At 36.3% G+C, this 20,123-nt stretch overlaps 1 protein-coding gene across 2 annotated transcripts in view; it reads left to right on the forward strand.

Moving 5' to 3' along the window:
* Positions 1 to 20,123, forward strand: part of LOC117328955 (cytoplasmic FMR1-interacting protein 2-like) — a 33,834-nt gene that overhangs the window by 10,053 nt on the left and 3,658 nt on the right. For both annotated transcript variants that reach the window (XM_033886589.1, XM_033886588.1), the window contains 21 exons: positions 1,719 to 1,835; positions 2,599 to 2,676; positions 2,922 to 3,065; positions 4,133 to 4,203; positions 4,410 to 4,557; positions 6,616 to 6,769; positions 7,189 to 7,271; positions 7,508 to 7,581; positions 7,838 to 7,934; positions 8,079 to 8,155; positions 8,333 to 8,441; positions 9,018 to 9,137; positions 9,304 to 9,503; positions 10,147 to 10,234; positions 10,519 to 10,662; positions 11,150 to 11,240; positions 11,857 to 11,987; positions 12,376 to 12,454; positions 12,741 to 12,856; positions 19,489 to 19,727; positions 19,918 to 20,065. In XM_033886589.1, coding sequence (XP_033742480.1) covers positions 1,719 to 1,835; positions 2,599 to 2,676; positions 2,922 to 3,065; positions 4,133 to 4,203; positions 4,410 to 4,557; positions 6,616 to 6,769; positions 7,189 to 7,271; positions 7,508 to 7,581; positions 7,838 to 7,934; positions 8,079 to 8,155; positions 8,333 to 8,441; positions 9,018 to 9,137; positions 9,304 to 9,503; positions 10,147 to 10,234; positions 10,519 to 10,662; positions 11,150 to 11,240; positions 11,857 to 11,987; positions 12,376 to 12,454; positions 12,741 to 12,856; positions 19,489 to 19,727; positions 19,918 to 20,065 — 2,508 coding nt within the window. The remainder of the gene's footprint in view (positions 1 to 1,718; positions 1,836 to 2,598; positions 2,677 to 2,921; positions 3,066 to 4,132; positions 4,204 to 4,409; positions 4,558 to 6,615; positions 6,770 to 7,188; positions 7,272 to 7,507; positions 7,582 to 7,837; positions 7,935 to 8,078; positions 8,156 to 8,332; positions 8,442 to 9,017; positions 9,138 to 9,303; positions 9,504 to 10,146; positions 10,235 to 10,518; positions 10,663 to 11,149; positions 11,241 to 11,856; positions 11,988 to 12,375; positions 12,455 to 12,740; positions 12,857 to 19,488; positions 19,728 to 19,917; positions 20,066 to 20,123) is intronic.

The raw sequence follows: 20,123 nt of genomic DNA on the forward strand, positions 1-20,123 counted from the left end.
TCGTCCGTCCGTCGTCCGTCCGGCCGTCCGTCCGGCGTCAACTTTCCATTCAAGCAACTTCTTCTCAATAACCAAAAGGCCTAGAGACCTAATATTGGGCCTGTAGCATGCTGGGGTGAAGGGCTACCAAGTTTGTTCAAATGAATGACCTTGACCTTCATTCAAGGTCACAGGAGTCAAAAAGGCTAAAATCTTCAAACGACTTCTTCTCAACAACCAACAGTCCCAGGGAGTTGATATTGGGTCTGTAGCATGCTGGGGTAAAGGGCTACCAAGTTTGTTCAAATGAATGACCTTGACTTTCATTCAAGGTCACAGGAGTGAAAAAGGCTAAAAAAAAATTAAGACGACTTCTTCTAAATAGCCAAAAGACCCAGGGACTTGATATTGGGTCTGTAGCATGCTGGGGTGAAGGGCTACCAAGTTTGTTCAAATGAATGACCTTGACCTTCATTCAAGGTCACAGGAGTCAAAAAGGCTAAAATCTTTAAACGACTTCTTCTCAATAACCAAGAGTCCCAGGGACTTGATATTGGGTCTGTAGCATGCTGGGGTGAAGGGCTACCAAGTTTGTTCAAATGAATGACCTTGACTTTCATTCAAGGTCACAGGAGTCAAAAAGGCTAAAATCTTTAAACGACTTCTTCTCAATAACCAAGAGTCCCAGAGACCTAATATTTGGCCTGTAGCATGCTGGGGTGAAGGGCTACCAAGTTTGTTCAAATGAATGACCTTGACCTTCATTCAAGGTCACAGGGGTCAAAAAGGCTAAAATCTTCAAACGACTTCTTCTCAATAACCAACAGTCCCAGGGAGTTGATATTGGGTCTGTAGCATGCTGGGATGAAGGGCTACCTAGTTTGTTCAAATGAATGGCCTTGACCTTCATTCAAGGTCACAGGGGCCAAAAAGGCTAAAATCTTTAAACGACTTCTTCTCGATAACCAACAGTCCCAGAGACCTAATATTTGGCCTGTAGCATGCTGGGGTAAAGAGCTACCAAGTTTGTTCAAATGAATGACCTTGACTTTCATTCAAGGTCACAGGAGTCAAAAAGGCTAAAATCTTTAAACGACTTCTTCTCAATAACCAAGAGTCCCAGAGACCTAATATTTGGCCTGTAGCATGCTGGGGTGAAGGGCTACCAAGTTTGTTCAAATGAATGACCTTGACTTTCATTCAAGGTCACAGGAGTCAAAAAGGCTAAAATCTTTAAACGACTTCTTCTCAATAACCAAGAGTCCCAGAGAGTTGATATTGGGTCTGTAGCATGCTGGGGTAAAGGGCTACCAAGTTTGTTCAAATGAATGACCTTGACCTTCATTCAAGGTCACAGGGGTCAAAAAGGCTAAAATCTTCAAACAACTTCTTCTCAATAACCAAGAGTCCCAGGGAGTTGATATTGGGTCTGTAGCATGCTGGGGTGAAGGGCTACCAAGTTTGTTCAAATGAATGACCTTGACCTTCATTCAAGGTCACGTCGATCAAGTATGCTTAAATCTTTAAATGACTTTTAGTGAAAAGCCAAAGTGCAGAGAGACATTATATTGGTCCTGTAGCATGCTTTCAAATAACTGCAGGATCCATATATGAAAAGATCACTGCATTGCAGGTGAGCGATTTGGGCCCATTGGGCCCTTGTTATTTCATGTGAGAACTAATAATATTTCCATGAACAATATAAGTTTATAGATTTGTGTACTATGTTATGTTAACAGGCCATCACAACAACACGTGAGTCACCACGACCTGATTCAGAGAATAAGGAACTGAGTGACCTTGCCCTACGTGGCCTTCACCTGATGTCAGCCTGGACACAGCAGGTCATGGAACTGGTATGTACTAACAACACTGTCCTACACAATGAATGAACCTCAGAATGACTACAGGACCTGAGGAACAACACCCTGATATATTCAAGATAAAATTTCCAGGGATATATAGACTTAATACCAAGAGCTAATTATAGCTCACTCATTTCATAATTCTTCTTAAATAATGTGTCATGAAACCATGATATTAAACATGAGGCCCTTGTATGCCATATATACCTGTACATGTGTTCAATCCAGTGACTTTATTTTGTACATCCTTAAAAGGTATGAGAATATAATATTATGTACTTTAAGGTCATATTTTGGGTTTTTAGGGTCAAGGTCATTGTCATTCTTACAAATTCATTTCTGGACAGATTCATGAGATTTTACACTAAATGATGCTATTGCTATTACTGAATTAAAAGAGGGGAATACAAACTGGCGAATATTATTAGATCCCTACCCTGGGCAACTTTCATTTCTCATGAAGCTTAGATCACAGCTTTTCAGGTTCTGTCTTCACTATTGTTAAGACACTTCACTTATTGCTAAGGTAGCCACCTTCTACAAAAATCCTCATCTCAAATGATCGTGGCTGCTAACAGGACAAAAATCAGAGAAAACACAGAATATTGGGAAGTTCCTCATTTAAAGCATGTTAATGGTGCTGTTTATTGTATATTCACAAGATAAAACAATGAATTGCTGTTTATTGTATATTCACAAGCTAAAACAATGACTTGTGAGGTTTTACAGAGATGTGATGATTGTTCTGTTTTAGTACTCCTGGAAGTTGTTGCATCCTACAGACAGCCACCAAAACCCTGACTGCCCCCAGACCTCAGAGGAGTATGAACGGGTATGTTGTTCTATCTTTCCTTTACCATATTGCTAGAACAGTTCAGTCCAAGAAAAACATTTTCAGCACCCTTCTGTAGAGTTTTGATCAAACTAACTGATCGTCCGACTTGAGCAACTGACTTCAATTCTTCTCTGTGATTAGGTGAAAAGTGATCTTTGATTTTATTATTGCTCTGACTGGACACTACATGTGTTCTTTCTGAGGTAATTTTGATACCAGAACTATTTTTATTCTGTCTGCAGTCGATCAGGTATAACTACAACAGCGATGAAAAGTTTGCCATCATAGAAGTAATCGCCATGATCAAGGGTCTACAACTCCTGATGGCCCGTATGGAAACTGTGTTTATGGATGCCATCCGACGACACATATATGCTGAGCTTCAGGTATGATACAAGCATCAGTCATTTGAGCTGATTGAATATATAAAGAATACAGCCTCCTGTCAACATTTTACTTTTAAAGTTTTGTGTTTAGATCCGTCTCAAAAAGTTTAAGTCCAAGTTTATATGGTATATGGTTAGATCCTAATACTCTCAACACAGCCTTCATTTATTGAATATCTTCCAGATGGTCCAGTGACTATGGAAATTAGAGATGTTAGAAATCTGGACTTTTATGAAGTTTTGTGTTTGGCTCCGTTTCTCAACCAGTAACGATGTTATTTTAACCAAACCTGGAAAGAAGTTGAATTGTAGTGTGGATATCTCAGCACACCTGCTGTATTATTGGGTTTAAACCTTCGATTTTGATCAATAGATATCAAATTCATTGCTTCTCCAATTGATTTTAAGATTACTTTAAAGCCAAATTGGAATGAATTCTATAATAAATCTGATGTATTTTCTTCTCACTTTTAGTAAGATTGATTTTGGGGGTAAAAATGACATATTGAGATGAAAATTATTGATTTTGCAAAATTTGATATTTGGTTTGCAATGCATCAATATTTACATGTGTCTCTATTGTATAGAAGGTGCTTCAATACTATCAAGGGGGGTTTGGACAAACTGAAATTTTAGTGAATTATGGAATTTGCTTAAAACTTACTATACTGACAAAGTCGGACATGGGAGATATATAATGATGTGTAATTTTTGTAGTTATTGATAAGTAAATGTATCATAGTCTTAATATAGGTATAATTTCTTCTATATTTATATCATTATCCATGACAGAATAGCAAAGTAAAATCTATGTGGTTAAGAAACCGTATGTATAAGAAAGTAGATTGTGGTAATATTCTTTAGTTAATCAAACATGAATCCATACAATTAAAACTAAAAAATCTAGAACTGAACTTTACTATTAGATAAAACCATACCTTGATTCTGAAATTTAACTTTCTTGAACATATAGCATTGAGAAACTTAAGTTCATTACCATGCATTTTGAGAAATTAACTCCCAAGTATGAAATGAATGAATCGTTTAATATATAACTATGATTTCAGGATTTTGTACAACTTATCCTGAGAGACCCTCTTCGCAAGTCAATCAAAAAACGTAGTGATGTCATCAAAGTGTGAGTACATGGTATAGACTTCACTTCATCAATATATATTTCATGACTCAAAGTTGGATTTTGTTTAACATACTAACAACATAAAAAAATTATGAAGTTTAAATGTTTTTCCCTACAGAATTTGTTTGTATCCTATAAAAAAATTTCCGGGTACCCTACTAAGTTAATTTACAAACCTTGCATGAAATTCATGGTTGTGTTGACAGGATAATAATGGCTGTGCGGGATACATGCGTGGACTGGTTCAGAGGAACAGAGCCACAGGATGACCCCTCACTCAAGGGCAAGAAAGATCCAGATGAAGGGTTTATGATCAAGGTTCCAAGGAGGAATGTTGGTCCCTCGACAACACAAGTAAGAATGTTTCGTCTTCACTCCATCAAACATTTGTGTTAAGTTATGGAGATATTTTAGGTGGATTTAGTGTGAATGCTGGGAACTCCGCATCACTAACCACATATGAAGTATTGATACAATACTGTTCCCATCCTTCAAATATCAACACTGACATTCAGCTCTATCTGTATCAGTAAGGTATACATCTTACCGAAAAAAACACACACATAGCACAAAATGAGAAGTTTTTATATGTATTACATAATTATATTTACATTCTGTGTTACATTTGTCTATATGTCGTTAGTAATCCGAATTGTATTCATGAGACTGTATACTACAACTTACAGTGATTCGGTCAGTGTAGGATTACAGCTCCAGGTGTTGAAGGTCAAAACAATGGCCGCCAGTTACTTTGGAATGCTAGCATTTATTTACAGAAGCCACAACGAAAAATAAAGCAACGTCACAAGTTATGAGAGTATTATATTATAATTAGAAAAATGTAGTCAACATGAAATTATTATAAGCGTTATTCTAGATCTATACGAAATACATGTATTATCAAATTCTCAATGTCGTCACACTCACAGGGGCTCGTTCCGAATTTTCAGAAATGCAAGACACGACAACAATAAAAGAAAAGTATTTATAAAAAAAAATCTTGTATAAATATCGGGAGTATCGACATGGTTTCCTGTTGTGTAGGCATAAGCCTACTGGATTTTAGTTTTGTGGTTATTCACTGATGTCATTGTCAAAGGCCTACCTTACAAAATCGAGCCCCTGTGAAGTTGAAAATTGTCTAAGTTAGCGACACTGAGTTGACCGGTTAGACTGGAATCTGTTTCGAACGAAATATCCTTGGAATCGTTTTCCCCTACTGTCAAGACGACTTTCATTTAGAATTTAAGAGCTGATATTCTTCTTAAAATAACGTAAATCAAGTCGATAGAAACATTTATAAGTGTTTCCGAGGAATCGAGTCTGCCCTGGGCAATGCCTGTTCAACGCCGCATCACTTCTAAATGTTAACTGTATATCATTGCACAGAAAAAACGGTTTCGATTTTAAACAATCAGAAATTATGCAATTGTGAACAATTTGACGATACCTACAAACGTATATGAAATAAAAAAAAAAGCCAAATTTGTACAAAAACGATCTTATGTGCTTGGTATTAATAACGTCATCAGGGACTATATTATTCCTTCTGGAAATTTCGGCTGTTCCGGTATTTAAACTTGATTCCTTCTGGAAATTTCGGCTGTTCCGGTATTTGAACTTGATGACGTCAGTGATAGGGTAAACGGCAAATTTAAACGCGTCATAACCTACAGTAAATAAAAAATCTTTATGAATGTAAATATAAGCATTGAACTGTTACCAAATGGTAGTATACAGTCGATATGAATACAATTTGGGTGACAGATAAATATTTCATGTCGCCCTATCCTATTTATCTGTCACCCAAATTGTATTCATATCGACTGTATACTACCATTTGGTAACAGTTCAATGCTTAATTGAACACAACATAAAAATTACTGTCAAAGTCTGTAGTATCTCACTATAGAATATGTCAACAAGCTTCAAGACAGTCAATTAATACATTTACTGTGAAAGTGTATTATTGTCCGTTTGATTTTGTAGTTCCATTTTACCCTGTATGACCTCTGTGACCAGCTTGTAGGACTTACAGCATATATTATATTACCTATTTGGCCCTGTATGGTATCTGTGACTTTGTATGTCCTCCAGCATATATTATATTACCTATTTGGCCCTGTATGGCATCTTTGATCTTGTGTGAAGTCTAGTGTGTATTTTATGGTCTGTTTAGCCCTGTATGACCTCTGTGACCTCTAGTGTGTATTTTATGGCCTGTTCAGCCCTGTATGACCTCTGTGACCTTGTGTGACCTCTAGTGTGTATTTTATGGCCTGTTCAGCCCTGTATGACCTCTGTGACCTTGTGTGACCTCTAGTGTGTATAATATGGCCTGTTTAGCCCTGTATGGCCTCTGTGACCATGTGTGAAACCATTATGACATCATAATCATCTATGTCACTACAGCTGTATATGGTGAGGACCATGTTAGAGTCATTGCTCGCAGAGAAGAGTGGAGGAAAGAAGACCCTGAGGAAGGACATAGATTATCAGCATCTGTTGACTATTGACAACTTCCACAAAACTTCATTCTTCTGGAATTACCTCCTCAACTTCAATGGTCAGTCAAGATATACACATATTAATCTCATCAGTTACAAAGTAAAGGGAAAAAATTAAAAAGGTCATTAATTCATAGTGAAAAACATAAGAGTTGTGATCTTTTTTTGTGTTAATTTTTGTGACAAAATTTGTAAATATGTTGTTTAAGATTGTTGTTTTGTAAATATAAACAGTGACTATCAGTCTCATTAATGCTTCATCTGACTATGAGACATACTGGAGCCAAGGTTATAAAAACAATCCTAATTCACAGGAATTGTTTGAATTATATGTTGATTAATTCATCTGACCCAAGATTCAGGGAGCATGTTGTAATCCGTCTTTTTTCCTTATTCTGATCACCTGGCATTCTCGAGAAAGTTACTCACCATAGTAATAATATTGGACTGTATTAAGCTGACCATTTCCAATTTACAGAGTCCCTCCAGCGATGCTGTGACTTGTCCCAGCTCTGGTATAGAGAATTCTTTCTAGAGATGACAATGGGCAAGCGGATACAGGTAAACACATGGCTTACTTAAAAAATAACCAATGGCTATTATAAAAAACAAGTAAAGTGCACAATAATTATTACTGTTAGCAGTGAGGCAGGATATCTGACTTTCAGTTGATATCTAGACAAAAGAGTTCTGATTAGGTCATATTGATACTATGCCTTTGCTTTGTGATTTGAAATATTTTTAGATTCAATGAAAATGCCAGTATGAATAATTTTGACCTTTGACTGTTGTTGTAGTTCCCTATAGAAATGTCATTACCCTGGGTGTTGACCGACCACATACTGGAGACCAAGGAACCGTCAATGATGGAGTAAGTTCAATTTATGAAATGTCAGATGAACTTTTAAGCTTGGCTGAAATATTTGTGTGCAGGTCAATATTTTTACATTAAAATGTGAGTTTAGATAAAAGATCATTAGACAAGTTCTGTCCCCTTGGAGCCGAGTAACATTATAATCTTATGTACGTGTTAGACATTAATATGTACAGATCTGGGAAATGTTAATCACCTCTATGTACCATTACAGACTCCTTTGATATGTACCTCTGTGTTGTTTTACCTCTAGGTACATTTTATACCCCTTGGACTTGTACAATGACAGTGGCCACTATGCTCTCACCAAGTTTCATAAACAGTTCCTTTATGATGAAGTAGAGGCTGAGGTAACTACATTCAATATTTGTTGATTCTCATAATAATATTCATTCCAAATTCAAAAAGAAATTGCATTCATTTACTGATACATGTATTTGTTTAATGAAAATTGATATAACTGTATATATCATCTTTTTTCCTTTTTCTACCAGGTGAACCTCTGTTTTGATCAGTTCGTGTACAAATTGAGTGACCAGATATTTGCCTACTACAAGCACCTGGCAGGAAGGTAAGGAGTTGATTTTCATCTCATAAACTTGAACATTTTGTTCCAAGTATAGATTTGTAATGAATATTTATGTAACAAATTAATATGCATAACAAAGTGAAATAACAAATTATTTCCTAGATGTTACATGGAATAATATACGGTCCAGATGTTCATTAAAACATACTTTTGTTTCAGTATAATGCTTGACAAAAGATTTCGCTCCGAGTGTGCAAGCATGGGTGTCAAGGTGAATTACCCTGTTGCCAACAGATACCAGACCCTTCTGCGACAGAGACATGTACAGGTATTCATCACACTCATTAGTTCCTCTTTACTCTAGACCATTCCATAAATAATTTTTTTTTCTCATTGAATAACATGGTCGTACAGACCTTGAAAAGTGCTCGAATTTCAGATCAGTGCTTGAAAAGTGCTCGATTTTTCAAATTTCATCCTTGAGTTTTACTGAGAGCCCTTAAGGGTTTTTTCTTGTGGCTGCAGAATTAAAAAAAATTCAAAGAATCATTTTTACATTGATTTCTAAAATTAATGTAGTTTGTGGATTTGATTCGTTCATGATAATGAGACATTAATATCTACATTGTTATTCATTACAAGCACAGTTTTTTGAGCAGTTTACTTACATGAGTGAATAAGAATGATAATGTTCTGTTGTTATTTTAGTCAAGTAACAAGTAAGATATACCCCAATTCCTTGTGAGTTTGTACATATATGCACCTGTATAATATGAGAAAACGTTGTGAAAAAGTGCTTCAATTTTGTTATGAAAAATCTGTACAAACCATAATCAAGCTGTATTTGTTTCATATATCTGTTACAGTTTAAAAAAAATCTTCCTTTGAATTTTGTGTTTTGCAGATCCTTGGTCGGCTTATAGATCTGAACAAGCTGATTGGCCAGCGAGTGAACGCAGCACTTCAGAAAGCCCTAGATGTGGCCATTGCCAGGTTTGAGGGTGGTGACATCACTGGTATTGTGGTGAGTTTTTCAGAGTTTTCATAAACCCCCACCAGTATTGTTACAACTGATTTAAGAAAATGTAGGCTTGCCTGCCTTTGTCAGGTTGATATCTTTTTGATGTCTCCTAACTTTTCTCTTATACTGCCAGCTTAAATCAGACTCTGCTTATTCTTTTCTTTTTCAGGAGCTAGAAGGGCTAATTGAGTGCAACAGACTTACTCATAAACTTTTGGCTAAATATCTGACATTGAATGACTTTGATGCCATGCTAAGAGAAGCCAACCACAATGTGTCTGCACCTTACGGACGTACCACGTTACATGTGTTCTGGGAGGTCAACTATGACTTTCTCCCCAATTACTGCTACAACGCTGCCACTAACAGGTGAGGTCATTGCAAGGTCAGGGAAGGTCATGGCTAGATCAATATAAGGTCATGGCTAGGTCAGTGTAAGGTCATGGCTAAATCAATGTAAGATCACAGTTAAGGCAATGCAATGCTATGGCAATGCTGAAAATTTTTTAGGGTCATGGCTAGGTCAATCTTAGGTTATTAGTAGGCCAAAGTGAAGTTTTGGCTAGGTCATAGCAATGTCATTATCAGATCAGTGTAAGGTCTTAGTTAGGTCAGTGTAAGGTCATAGTTAGGTCATCATGGCAAGGTCAGTGTAAAGTCATTGTAAGGTCATAGTTAGGTCATCATGGCAAGGTCAGTGTAACGTCATTGTAAGGTCATAGTTAGGTCATCATGGCAAGGTCAGTGTAACATCATTGTAAGGTCATGTGGCAAGGTCATTGCAAGTTCATGGTAAGGCAAAACTTGAGAGGTCAACAACGACTTTTTCCCAAATTACTACTGAATTGCATCAACCAGCAGGAAAGGTCGTGACAAGGTCAGTTAAAGGTCATGGCTTGATCAGTACAAGGTCATAATAGTGTAAGGTCATGATAGAGTCACTGTGATGTAAGATTGTATCTGTAGTAATTAAGATGAACCAGTTGTTTATAGTTGTCTGGTGTCTATGTAGGTTTGTGAAGACCAAGCTGCCGTTTGGTCCAGAAAGTCAGCGAGAGAAACCTCCTAACGCTTCACCACATTACATCTGGGGCACAAAGGTAAATTACATTGTACATTGTATTATGGATATGTTAAAGCTGTTGTTAATGATTAAATTCTGTAAGTAATGCTATTAAATGTTGGTTTATGTAGATTAGGTATCCCCTACTATATTATGTTCTGAGGTTGTGTTTTATATAACAGTATTCCATATGGTAAATATTTTCCACATATATGTCTCCTTGCTATATTTCATCTGTCAACATTACTCAGTGTCCTTATGTAGTTCTATGTATACTGGATGTGCTGGAGAGTATTACTGAGTTTTCTTTATATATGACAGGCCTTAACCACCTCCTACAGTGCTATCTACAGCCTATACCAGGGATTTGTTGGAGCTCCACATTTTAGAGCCATCTGTCGTATGATTGGCTATCAGGGTATTGCTGTGGTAATAGAGGAACTTTTAAAGATAGTGAAGGCTCTGGTAAGTAGACACAAAAAAGATAACATCAGTTGGACTAGTGACTATATTTAAGAATGTTTCTGCCTATGAAATTTTACTGAATATGATCATTCATATGTATCTATTACCAAAAAGATGTTACTATTTATAGAAAACCATCAGCCAAATCACTCACTCTTTTCATCCTTATTTCTTGAGGGATTATGATCAAATTATCCAAATGTTATCTCTGATACGCATCTATAACTCTAAAGTCAAATCATCATTACTATTAAAGCAATGAATTGATTTGTCAAGCAGTGCTACTGTATTGTATTGGAGGGAGGTACCAGGGGGTATTTAATGTCTTACAAATATTTCCATGTTCCATAACATTTCAGAAGTCATTTAAGTGAATTAATCTAACAACAAAAATGGAAAAAAAGACATGAAAATTAAAAAAAAATGAACTTGTGATAACGTTGATATTTATGAGCCCTTAACGGTTTGTTGTTGTAACTGTTTACAGTTGAAGGGGACCCTGTTTGAATATGTCAAGACTTTGATGAGAGTCATGCCTAATGTTTGTCGCTTACTGCGCTACGACTATGGATCACCAGGTACGTGGCATTCTTTCTCATGGCTAATCTTGTAAGTTTTGATCTGATCTGTAGGAAGTTTGAGTATACTATACAGCACAAGACTTTGGTGATTCAGCGTGAAACATACATTTTATGCATTTTAAATGCTTTGTGCATACTATCAAACTTCTTTAATTTGTTATTTTGAATGCTTGCATGTATTTATGGATGCACAACTTTCTTAAGTAAAACAAACTGTTGGGTTGAGATAGATAATCTTAAGCCACAAGGTAAGATGTCAAGCTCAAAAACTTCTCCTTCTGATCTTAAATGTTGTTGTGAGAGATTATTTGGCTCGAAATCCCTTAGAATTAATTGATTTTAGTTGTGAGGAAAAATAACAATGTGTAGCAACCATCCTGGTGAAATGCTTCAAAGATGCAAAGCAGTCATTTCCATGTCTGTTAGCCCCTGCCATGAAATGAAGGGGGTGGGTCATATAGTGTTACCCATGTCCGTCGCTTTGCATTCCGTCCTGTCCCGATGCAATGTAACTGGTTAATCTCAGGAACTGCTGAGGTTTTGGGTAGTCAAGTGGCAGTGGGGGCATTAATGTCTTAGACATTTTCTAGTTTTATTTGGTTGGTTGCTACAGGTGTGATGGGATATTACCAGGCCCAGCTAAATGACCTGATCCAGTACCCAGATCTGAGGACGGAAGTGTTTCAGAGTTTCCGAGAAGTCGGCAATGCCGTCCTGTTCTGTATGTTAGTGGAACAGTCCCTGGTGGGTAGAACTAACTTTCCAGGTAGTATCAAAGGGAGGCCTTCATTTGACAAAAGAATTTATTGTAAATCCAATTATAGTTTTAGTCATAATCATGCCTTTAAACTTATTACCACTGCAACAGAAATTTGTATGTCCATTTTTACATATCATCCCCCATTGAATCTATACTAAGTTTGAAAGTAATTGGTCAAATATTGCAAAATTTATGGGCAAAATCTATTTCTAAATTTCTTTTACCTCTAACTAGTAAGATTTGATATAGTATATGAACATACACAGCTTGTTTTATTCTCTCTCTCCACCGACATGTGTGTCATGTAGAATTGTAAAATTGGGTTTCATGTATTGAACAGATGTTTGTAAGAGACATACCTTAATATTTCAGACACAAGAGGAAGTTTGTGACTTGAAACATGCAGCCCCATTTCAGAACATTATACCCAAACCGTTTATTCCTATCAAAGGTAAATCTCAAACAGTTATCTAGGCAGAGAATTCTTGTGATCGGCTTAATCAGGCATTCTTAATGTCCTCACAATAAATAGACTTTTGTTGTCCTTTTTGCCATGTGTATACAAGTTTATCACAGAAAAACATTTGGATTGGTTTTTGTTAAACTTTAAAATTAAGTACAGGTATTTCACTATATTTCATGCAGTAGTTAAAGATTTGATCATAATATGATAGTCAACAATAAGCTGTTTTTTAGAGGTCGGTAGCATACAATATTTTGAATTAAATGTTTTATAGAGGGTGACAATAGAAAGGAGAAAGAGCAGGAGCTCAAGATGATGATGAAGAGACTGGAAGCAAAGTATGCTGCTCTTCAGGTGGTACCAGTCATCTCAAAACTAGGGAATAGTCAGGTATGTACTAATCTACTGATACCAGTCATCTTAAAACTAGGGAATAGTCAGGTATGTACTAATCTACTGATACCAGTCATCTTAAAACTAGGGAATAGTCAGGAATGTACTAATCTACTGATACTGTCATCTCAAAACTAGGGATTAGTCAGGTATGTACTAATCAACTGATACCAGTCATCTTAAAACTAGGGAATAGTCAGGTATATACTAATCTACTGATACTGTTATCACAAAACTAGGGAATAGTCAGGTATGTACTAATCTACTGATAATCATCTCAAAACTGGGGATTAGTCAGGTATGTACTAATCTACTGATACTGTCATCTCAAAACTAGGGAATAGTCAGGTATGTACTAATCAACTGATACCAGTCATCTTAAAACTAGGGAATAGTCAGGTATATACTAATCTACTGATACTGTTATCACAAAACTAGGGAATAGTCAGGTATGTACTAATCTACTGATAATCATCTCAAAACTGGGGATTAGTCAGGTATGTACTAATCTACTGATACTGTCATCTCAAAACTAGGGAATAGTCAGGTATGTACTAATCTACTGATACTGTCATCTCAAAACTAGGGAATAGTCAGGTATGTACTAATCTACTGATACTGTCATCTCAAAACTAGGGATTAGTCAGGTATGTACTAATCTACTGATACTGTCATCTCAAAACTAGGGAATAGTCAGGTATGTACTAATCTACTGATACTGTCATCTCAAAACTAGGGAATAGTCAGGTATGTACTAATCTACTGATACTGTCATCTCAAAACTAGGGATTAGTCAGGTATGTACTAATCTACTGATACTGTCATCTCAAAACAAGGGAATAGTCAGGTATGTACTAATCTACTGATACTGTCATCACAAAACTAGGGAATAGTCAGGTATGTACTAATCTACTGATACTGTCATCTCAAAACTAGGGAATAGTCAGGTATGTACTAATCTACTGATACCAGTCATCTCAAAACTAGGGAATAGTCAGGTATGTACTAATCTACTGATACTGTCATCACAAAACTAGGGAATAGTCAGGTATGTACTAATCTACTGAATAGTCAGGTATGTACTAATCTACTGATACTGTCATCTCAAAACTAGGGAATAGTCAGGTATGTACTAATCTACTGATACTGTTATCACAAAACTAGGGAATAGTCAGGTATGTACTAATCTACTGATACTGTTATCACAAAACTAGGGAATAATCAGGTATGTACTAATCTACTGATACCAGTCATCTCAAAACTAGGGAATAGTCAGGTATGTACTAATCTACTGATACTGTTATCTCAAAACTAGGGAATAGTCAGGTATGTACTAATCTACTGATACTGTCATCTCAAAACCAGGGAATAGTCAGGTATGTACTAATCTACTGATACTGTCATCACAAAACTAGGGAATAGTCAGGTATGTACTAATCTACTGATACCAGTCATCTCAAAACTAGGGAATAGTCAGGTATGTACTAATCTACTGATACCAGTCATCTCAAAACTAGGGAATAGTCAGGTATGTACTAATCTACTGATACTGTTATCTCAAAACTAGGGAATAGTCAGGTATGTACTAATCTACTGATACCAGTCATCTCAAAACTAGGGAATAGTCAGGTATGTACTAATCTACTGATACTGTTATCTCAAACTAGGGAATAGTCAGGTATGTACTAATTTACTGATACTGTCATCTCAAAACTAGGGAATAGTCAGGTATGTACTAATCTACTGATACCAGTCATCTCAAAACTAGGGATTAGTCAGGTATGTACTAATCTACTGATACTGTCATCTCAAAACTAGGGAATAGTCAGGTATGTACTAATCTACTGATACTGTCATCTCAAAACTAGGGAATAGTCAGGTATGTACTAATCTACTGATACTGTTATCTCAAAACTAGGGAATAGTCAGGTATGTACTAATCTACTGATACCAGTCATCTCAAAACTAGGGAATAGTCAGGTATGTACTAATCTACTGATACTGTTATCACAAAACTAGGGAATAGTCAGGTATGTACTAATCTACTGATACTGTTATCTCAAAACTAGGGAATAGTCAGGTATGTACTAATCTACTGATACTGTTATCTCAAAACTAGGGAATAGTCAGGTATGTACTAATCTACTGATACTGTCATCTCAAAACTAGGGAATAGTCAGGTATGTACTAATCTACTGATACTGTCATCTCAAAACTAGTCAGGTATGTACTAATCTACTGATACTGTCATCACAAAACTAGGGAATAGTCAGGTATGTACTAATCTACTGATACCAGTCATCTCAAAACTAGGGATTAGTCAGGTATGTACTAATCTACTGATACCAGTCATCTTAAAACTAGGGATTAGTCAGGTATGTACTAATCTACTGATACTGTCATCTCAAAACTAGGGAATAGTCAGGTATGTACTAGTCTACTGATACTGTCATCTAAAAACTAGGGATTAGTCAGGTATGTACTAATCTACTGATACTGTCATCTCAAAACTAGGGAATAGTCAGGTATGTACTAATCTACTGATACTGTTATCACAAAACTAGGGAATAGTCAGGTATGTACTAATCTACTGATACTGTCATCTCAAAACTAGGGAATAGTCAGGTATGTACTAATCTACTGATACCAGTCATCTCAAAACTAGGGAATAGTCCGGTATGTACTAATCTACTGATACTGTCATCTCAAAACTAGGGAATAGTCAGGTATATACTAATCTACTGATACTGTTATCACAAAACTAGGGAATAGTCAGGTATGTACTAATCTACTGATAATCATCTCAAAACTGGGGATTAGTCAGGTATGTACTAATCTACTGATACTGTCATCTCAAAACTAGGGAATAGTCAGGTATGTACTAATCTACTGATACTGTCATCTCAAAACTAGGGAATAGTCAGGTATGTACTAATCTACTGATACTGTCATCTCAAAACTAGGGATTAGTCAGGTATGTACTAATCTACTGATACTGTCATCTCAAAACTAGGGAATAGTCAGGTATGTACTAATCTACTGATACTGTCATCTCAAAACTAGGGAATAGTCAGGTATGTACTAATCTACTGATACTGTCATCTCAAAACTAGGGATTAGTCAGGTATGTACTAATCTACTGATACTGTCATCTCAAAACAAGGGAATAGTCAGGTATGTACTAATCTACTGATACTGTCATCACAAAACTAGGGAATAGTCAGGTATGTACTAATCTACTGATACTGTCATCTCAAAACTAGGGAATAGTCAGGTATGTACTAATCTACTGATACCAGTCATCTCAAAACTAGGGAATAATCAGGTATGTACTAATCTACTGATACTGTCATCACAAAACTAGGGAATAGTCAGGTATGTACTAATCTACTGAATAGTCAGGTATGTACTAATCTACTGATACTGTCATCTCAAAACTAGGGAATAGTCAGGTATGTACTAATCTACTGATACTGTTATCACAAAACTAGGGAATAGTCAGGTATGTACTAATCTACTGATACTGTTATCACAAAACTAGGGAATAATCAGGTATGTACTAATCTACTGATACCAGTCATCTCAAAACTAGGGAATAGTCAGGTATGTACTAATCTACTGATACTGTTATCTCAAAACTAGGGAATAGTCAGGTATGTACTAATCTACTGATACTGTCATCTCAAAACCAGGGAATAGTCAGGTATGTACTAATCTACTGATACTGTCATCACAAAACTAGGGAATAGTCAGGTATGTACTAATCTACTGATACCAGTCATCTCAAAACTAGGGAATAGTCAGGTATGTACTAATCTACTGATACCAGTCATCTCAAAACTAGGGAATAGTCAGGTATGTACTAATCTACTGATACTGTTATCTCAAAACTAGGGAATAGTCAGGTATGTACTAATCTACTGATACCAGTCATCTCAAAACTAGGGAATAGTCAGGTATGTACTAATCTACTGATACTGTTATCTCAAACTAGGGAATAGTCAGGTATGTACTAATTTACTGATACTGTCATCTCAAAACTAGGGAATAGTCAGGTATGTACTAATCTACTGATACCAGTCATCTCAAAACTAGGGATTAGTCAGGTATGTACTAATCTACTGATACTGTCATCTCAAAACTAGGGAATAGTCAGGTATGTACTAATCTACTGATACTGTCATCTCAAAACTAGGGAATAGTCAGGTATGTACTAATCTACTGATACTGTTATCTCAAAACTAGGGAATAGTCAGGTATGTACTAATCTACTGATACCAGTCATCTCAAAACTAGGGAATAGTCAGGTATGTACTAATCTACTGATACTGTTATCACAAAACTAGGGAATAGTCAGGTATGTACTAATCTACTGATACTGTTATCTCAAAACTAGGGAATAGTCAGGTATGTACTAATCTACTGATACTGTTATCTCAAAACTAGGGAATAGTCAGGTATGTACTAATCTACTGATACTGTCATCTCAAAACTAGGGAATAGTCAGGTATGTACTAATCTACTGATACTGTCATCTCAAAACTAGTCAGGTATGTACTAATCTACTGATACTGTCATCACAAAACTAGGGAATAGTCAGGTATGTACTAATCTACTGATACCAGTCATCTCAAAACTAGGGATTAGTCAGGTATGTACTAATCTACTGATACCAGTCATCTTAAAACTAGGGATTAGTCAGGTATGTACTAATCTACTGATACTGTCATCTCAAAACTAGGGAATAGTCAGGTATGTACTAGTCTACTGATACTGTCATCTAAAAACTAGGGATTAGTCAGGTATGTACTAATCTACTGATACTGTCATCTCAAAACTAGGGAATAGTCAGGTATGTACTAATCTACTGATACTGTTATCACAAAACTAGGGAATAGTCAGGTATGTACTAATCTACTGATACTGTCATCTCAAAACTAGGGAATAGTCAGGTATGTACTAATCTACTGATACCAGTCATCTCAAAACTAGGGAATAGTCAGGTATGTACTAATCTACTGATACTGTCATCTCAAAACTAGGGAATAGTCAGGTATGTACTTATATACTGATAGTCATCTCAAAACTAGGGAATAGTCAGGTATGTACTAATCTACTGATACCGTCATCTCAAAACTAGGGAATAGTCAAGTATGTACTAATCTACTGATACTGTCATCTCAAAACTAGGGAATAGTCAGGTATGTACTAATATACTGATAGTCATCTCAAAACTAGGGAATAGTCAGGTATGTACTAATCTACTGATACCAGTCATCTCAAAACTAGGGAATTGTCAGGTATGTACTAATCTACTGATACTGTCATCTCAAAACTAGGGAATAGTCAGGTATGTACTAATCTACTGATACTGTCATCTCAAAACTAGGGAATAGTCAGGTATGTACTAATCTACTGATACTGTCATCTCAAAACTAGGGAATAGTCAGGTATGTACTAATGTACTGATACTGTCATCTCAAAACTAGGGATTAGTCAGGTATGTACTAATCTACTGATAATCATCTCAAAACTAGGGAATAGTCAGGTATGTACTAATGTACTGATACTGTCATCACAAAACTAGTCAGGTATGTACTAATCTACTGATACCAGTCATCACAAAACTAGGGAATAGTCAGGTATGTACTAATCTACTGATACTGTTATCTCAAAACTAGGGATTAGTCAGGTATGTACTAATGTACTGATACTGTCATCTCAAAACTAGGGAATAGTCAGGTATGTACTAATCTACCAATACTGTCATCTCAAAACTAGGGAATAGTCAGGTATGTACTAATCTACTGATACCAGTCATCTCAAAACTAGGGAATAGTCAGGTATGTACTAATCTACTGATAATCATCTCAAAACTAGGGAATAGTCAGGTATGTACTAATGTACTGATACTGTCATCTCAAAACTAGGGAATAGTCAGGTATGTACTAATCTACTGATACTGTCATCTCAAAACTAGGGAATAGTCAGGTATGTACTAATCTACTGATACTGTCATCTCAAAACTAGGGAATAGTCAGGTATGTACTAGTCTACTGATACTGTCATCTCAAAACTAGGGATTAGTCAGGTATGTACTAATCTACTGATACCGGTCATCTCAAAACTAGGGAATAGTCAGGTATGTACTAATCTACTGATACTGTCATCTCAAAACTAGGGAATAGTCAGGTATGTACTAATCTACTGATACTGTCATCTCAAAACTAGGGAATAGTCAGGTATGTACTAATGTACTGATATTGATACTTGGGCATATGCAGTTGGTCTTACTAGGAATAGAGAGTAGATGTTACTGCTAGTAGGGCATAGACAGCTGGTCTTACTTGAAAAGGGAGACAAGGGAGACAATTCTTACTGGTGAATTGGGAGAAGGTCATATCATTGCAGGGATTTTTGCATAGGAATCGAAACTCATTCATATTGATGCAAGGAAAAAGTGACCATCTGTATATTATAGACAAACAAATACATATGTACAAGGTTTCCTTGGTATTTATTAGATCTTCTTTCAAGTGTATTAATTTTTAGAAGATATAATAATGTTTTTTTTTTCTGTTTTGTTTGAGAAGACAATGAATAATATCTACCATTATTTTGTGTGACAGCAAAGTGAGATTGCAGCGGAAGGAGACCTGTTGACGAGGGAGAGGCTCTGCTGTGGGCTGTCCATGTTCGAGATAGTACTCACTCGGATCCGTACATTTGTAGAGGACCCACTCTGGATTGGTCAGCAGCCTGCCAATGGTGTTATGAACATTGACGAATGTACAGAGTTCCACAGATTATGGAGTGCCATCCAGTTTGTGTTCTGTATCCCAGTAGGGGACAATGAATACACTATAGAGTGAGTAGCATGTTTCCTGTAGCTGTTGTAGTATACACATTTCATATTGCAGTCTCAATAGCATTTGCATGACTGAAGACTCATTCTAGATCACATGACAATTATGTGACATCATTTTTTCACCAACTAATTATTATTGACAGCTGGCACTATAAACTGTAGACTAGCTATCAACATTTTACTGTTACAGAGAGTTATATGGTGAGGGTCTGAACTGGGCAGGCTGTGCCCTCATCATCCTCCTTAACCAGCAGAGGAGGTTTGAGGCACTCGACTTCAGCTACCACATCCTCAAAGTCAACAGGGTTGACATGAAGGATGAAAACGTGAAAGGAATTGTAAGTACATGTAGCTTACATCCTCTGATATTTCTGCAGATTTTTTCCGTTTTTTGTT

This window comes from Pecten maximus, chromosome 6, assembly GCF_902652985.1.
Source record: "Pecten maximus chromosome 6, xPecMax1.1, whole genome shotgun sequence".
NCBI classification, from domain to species: Eukaryota; Metazoa; Mollusca; class Bivalvia; order Pectinida; family Pectinidae; genus Pecten; species Pecten maximus.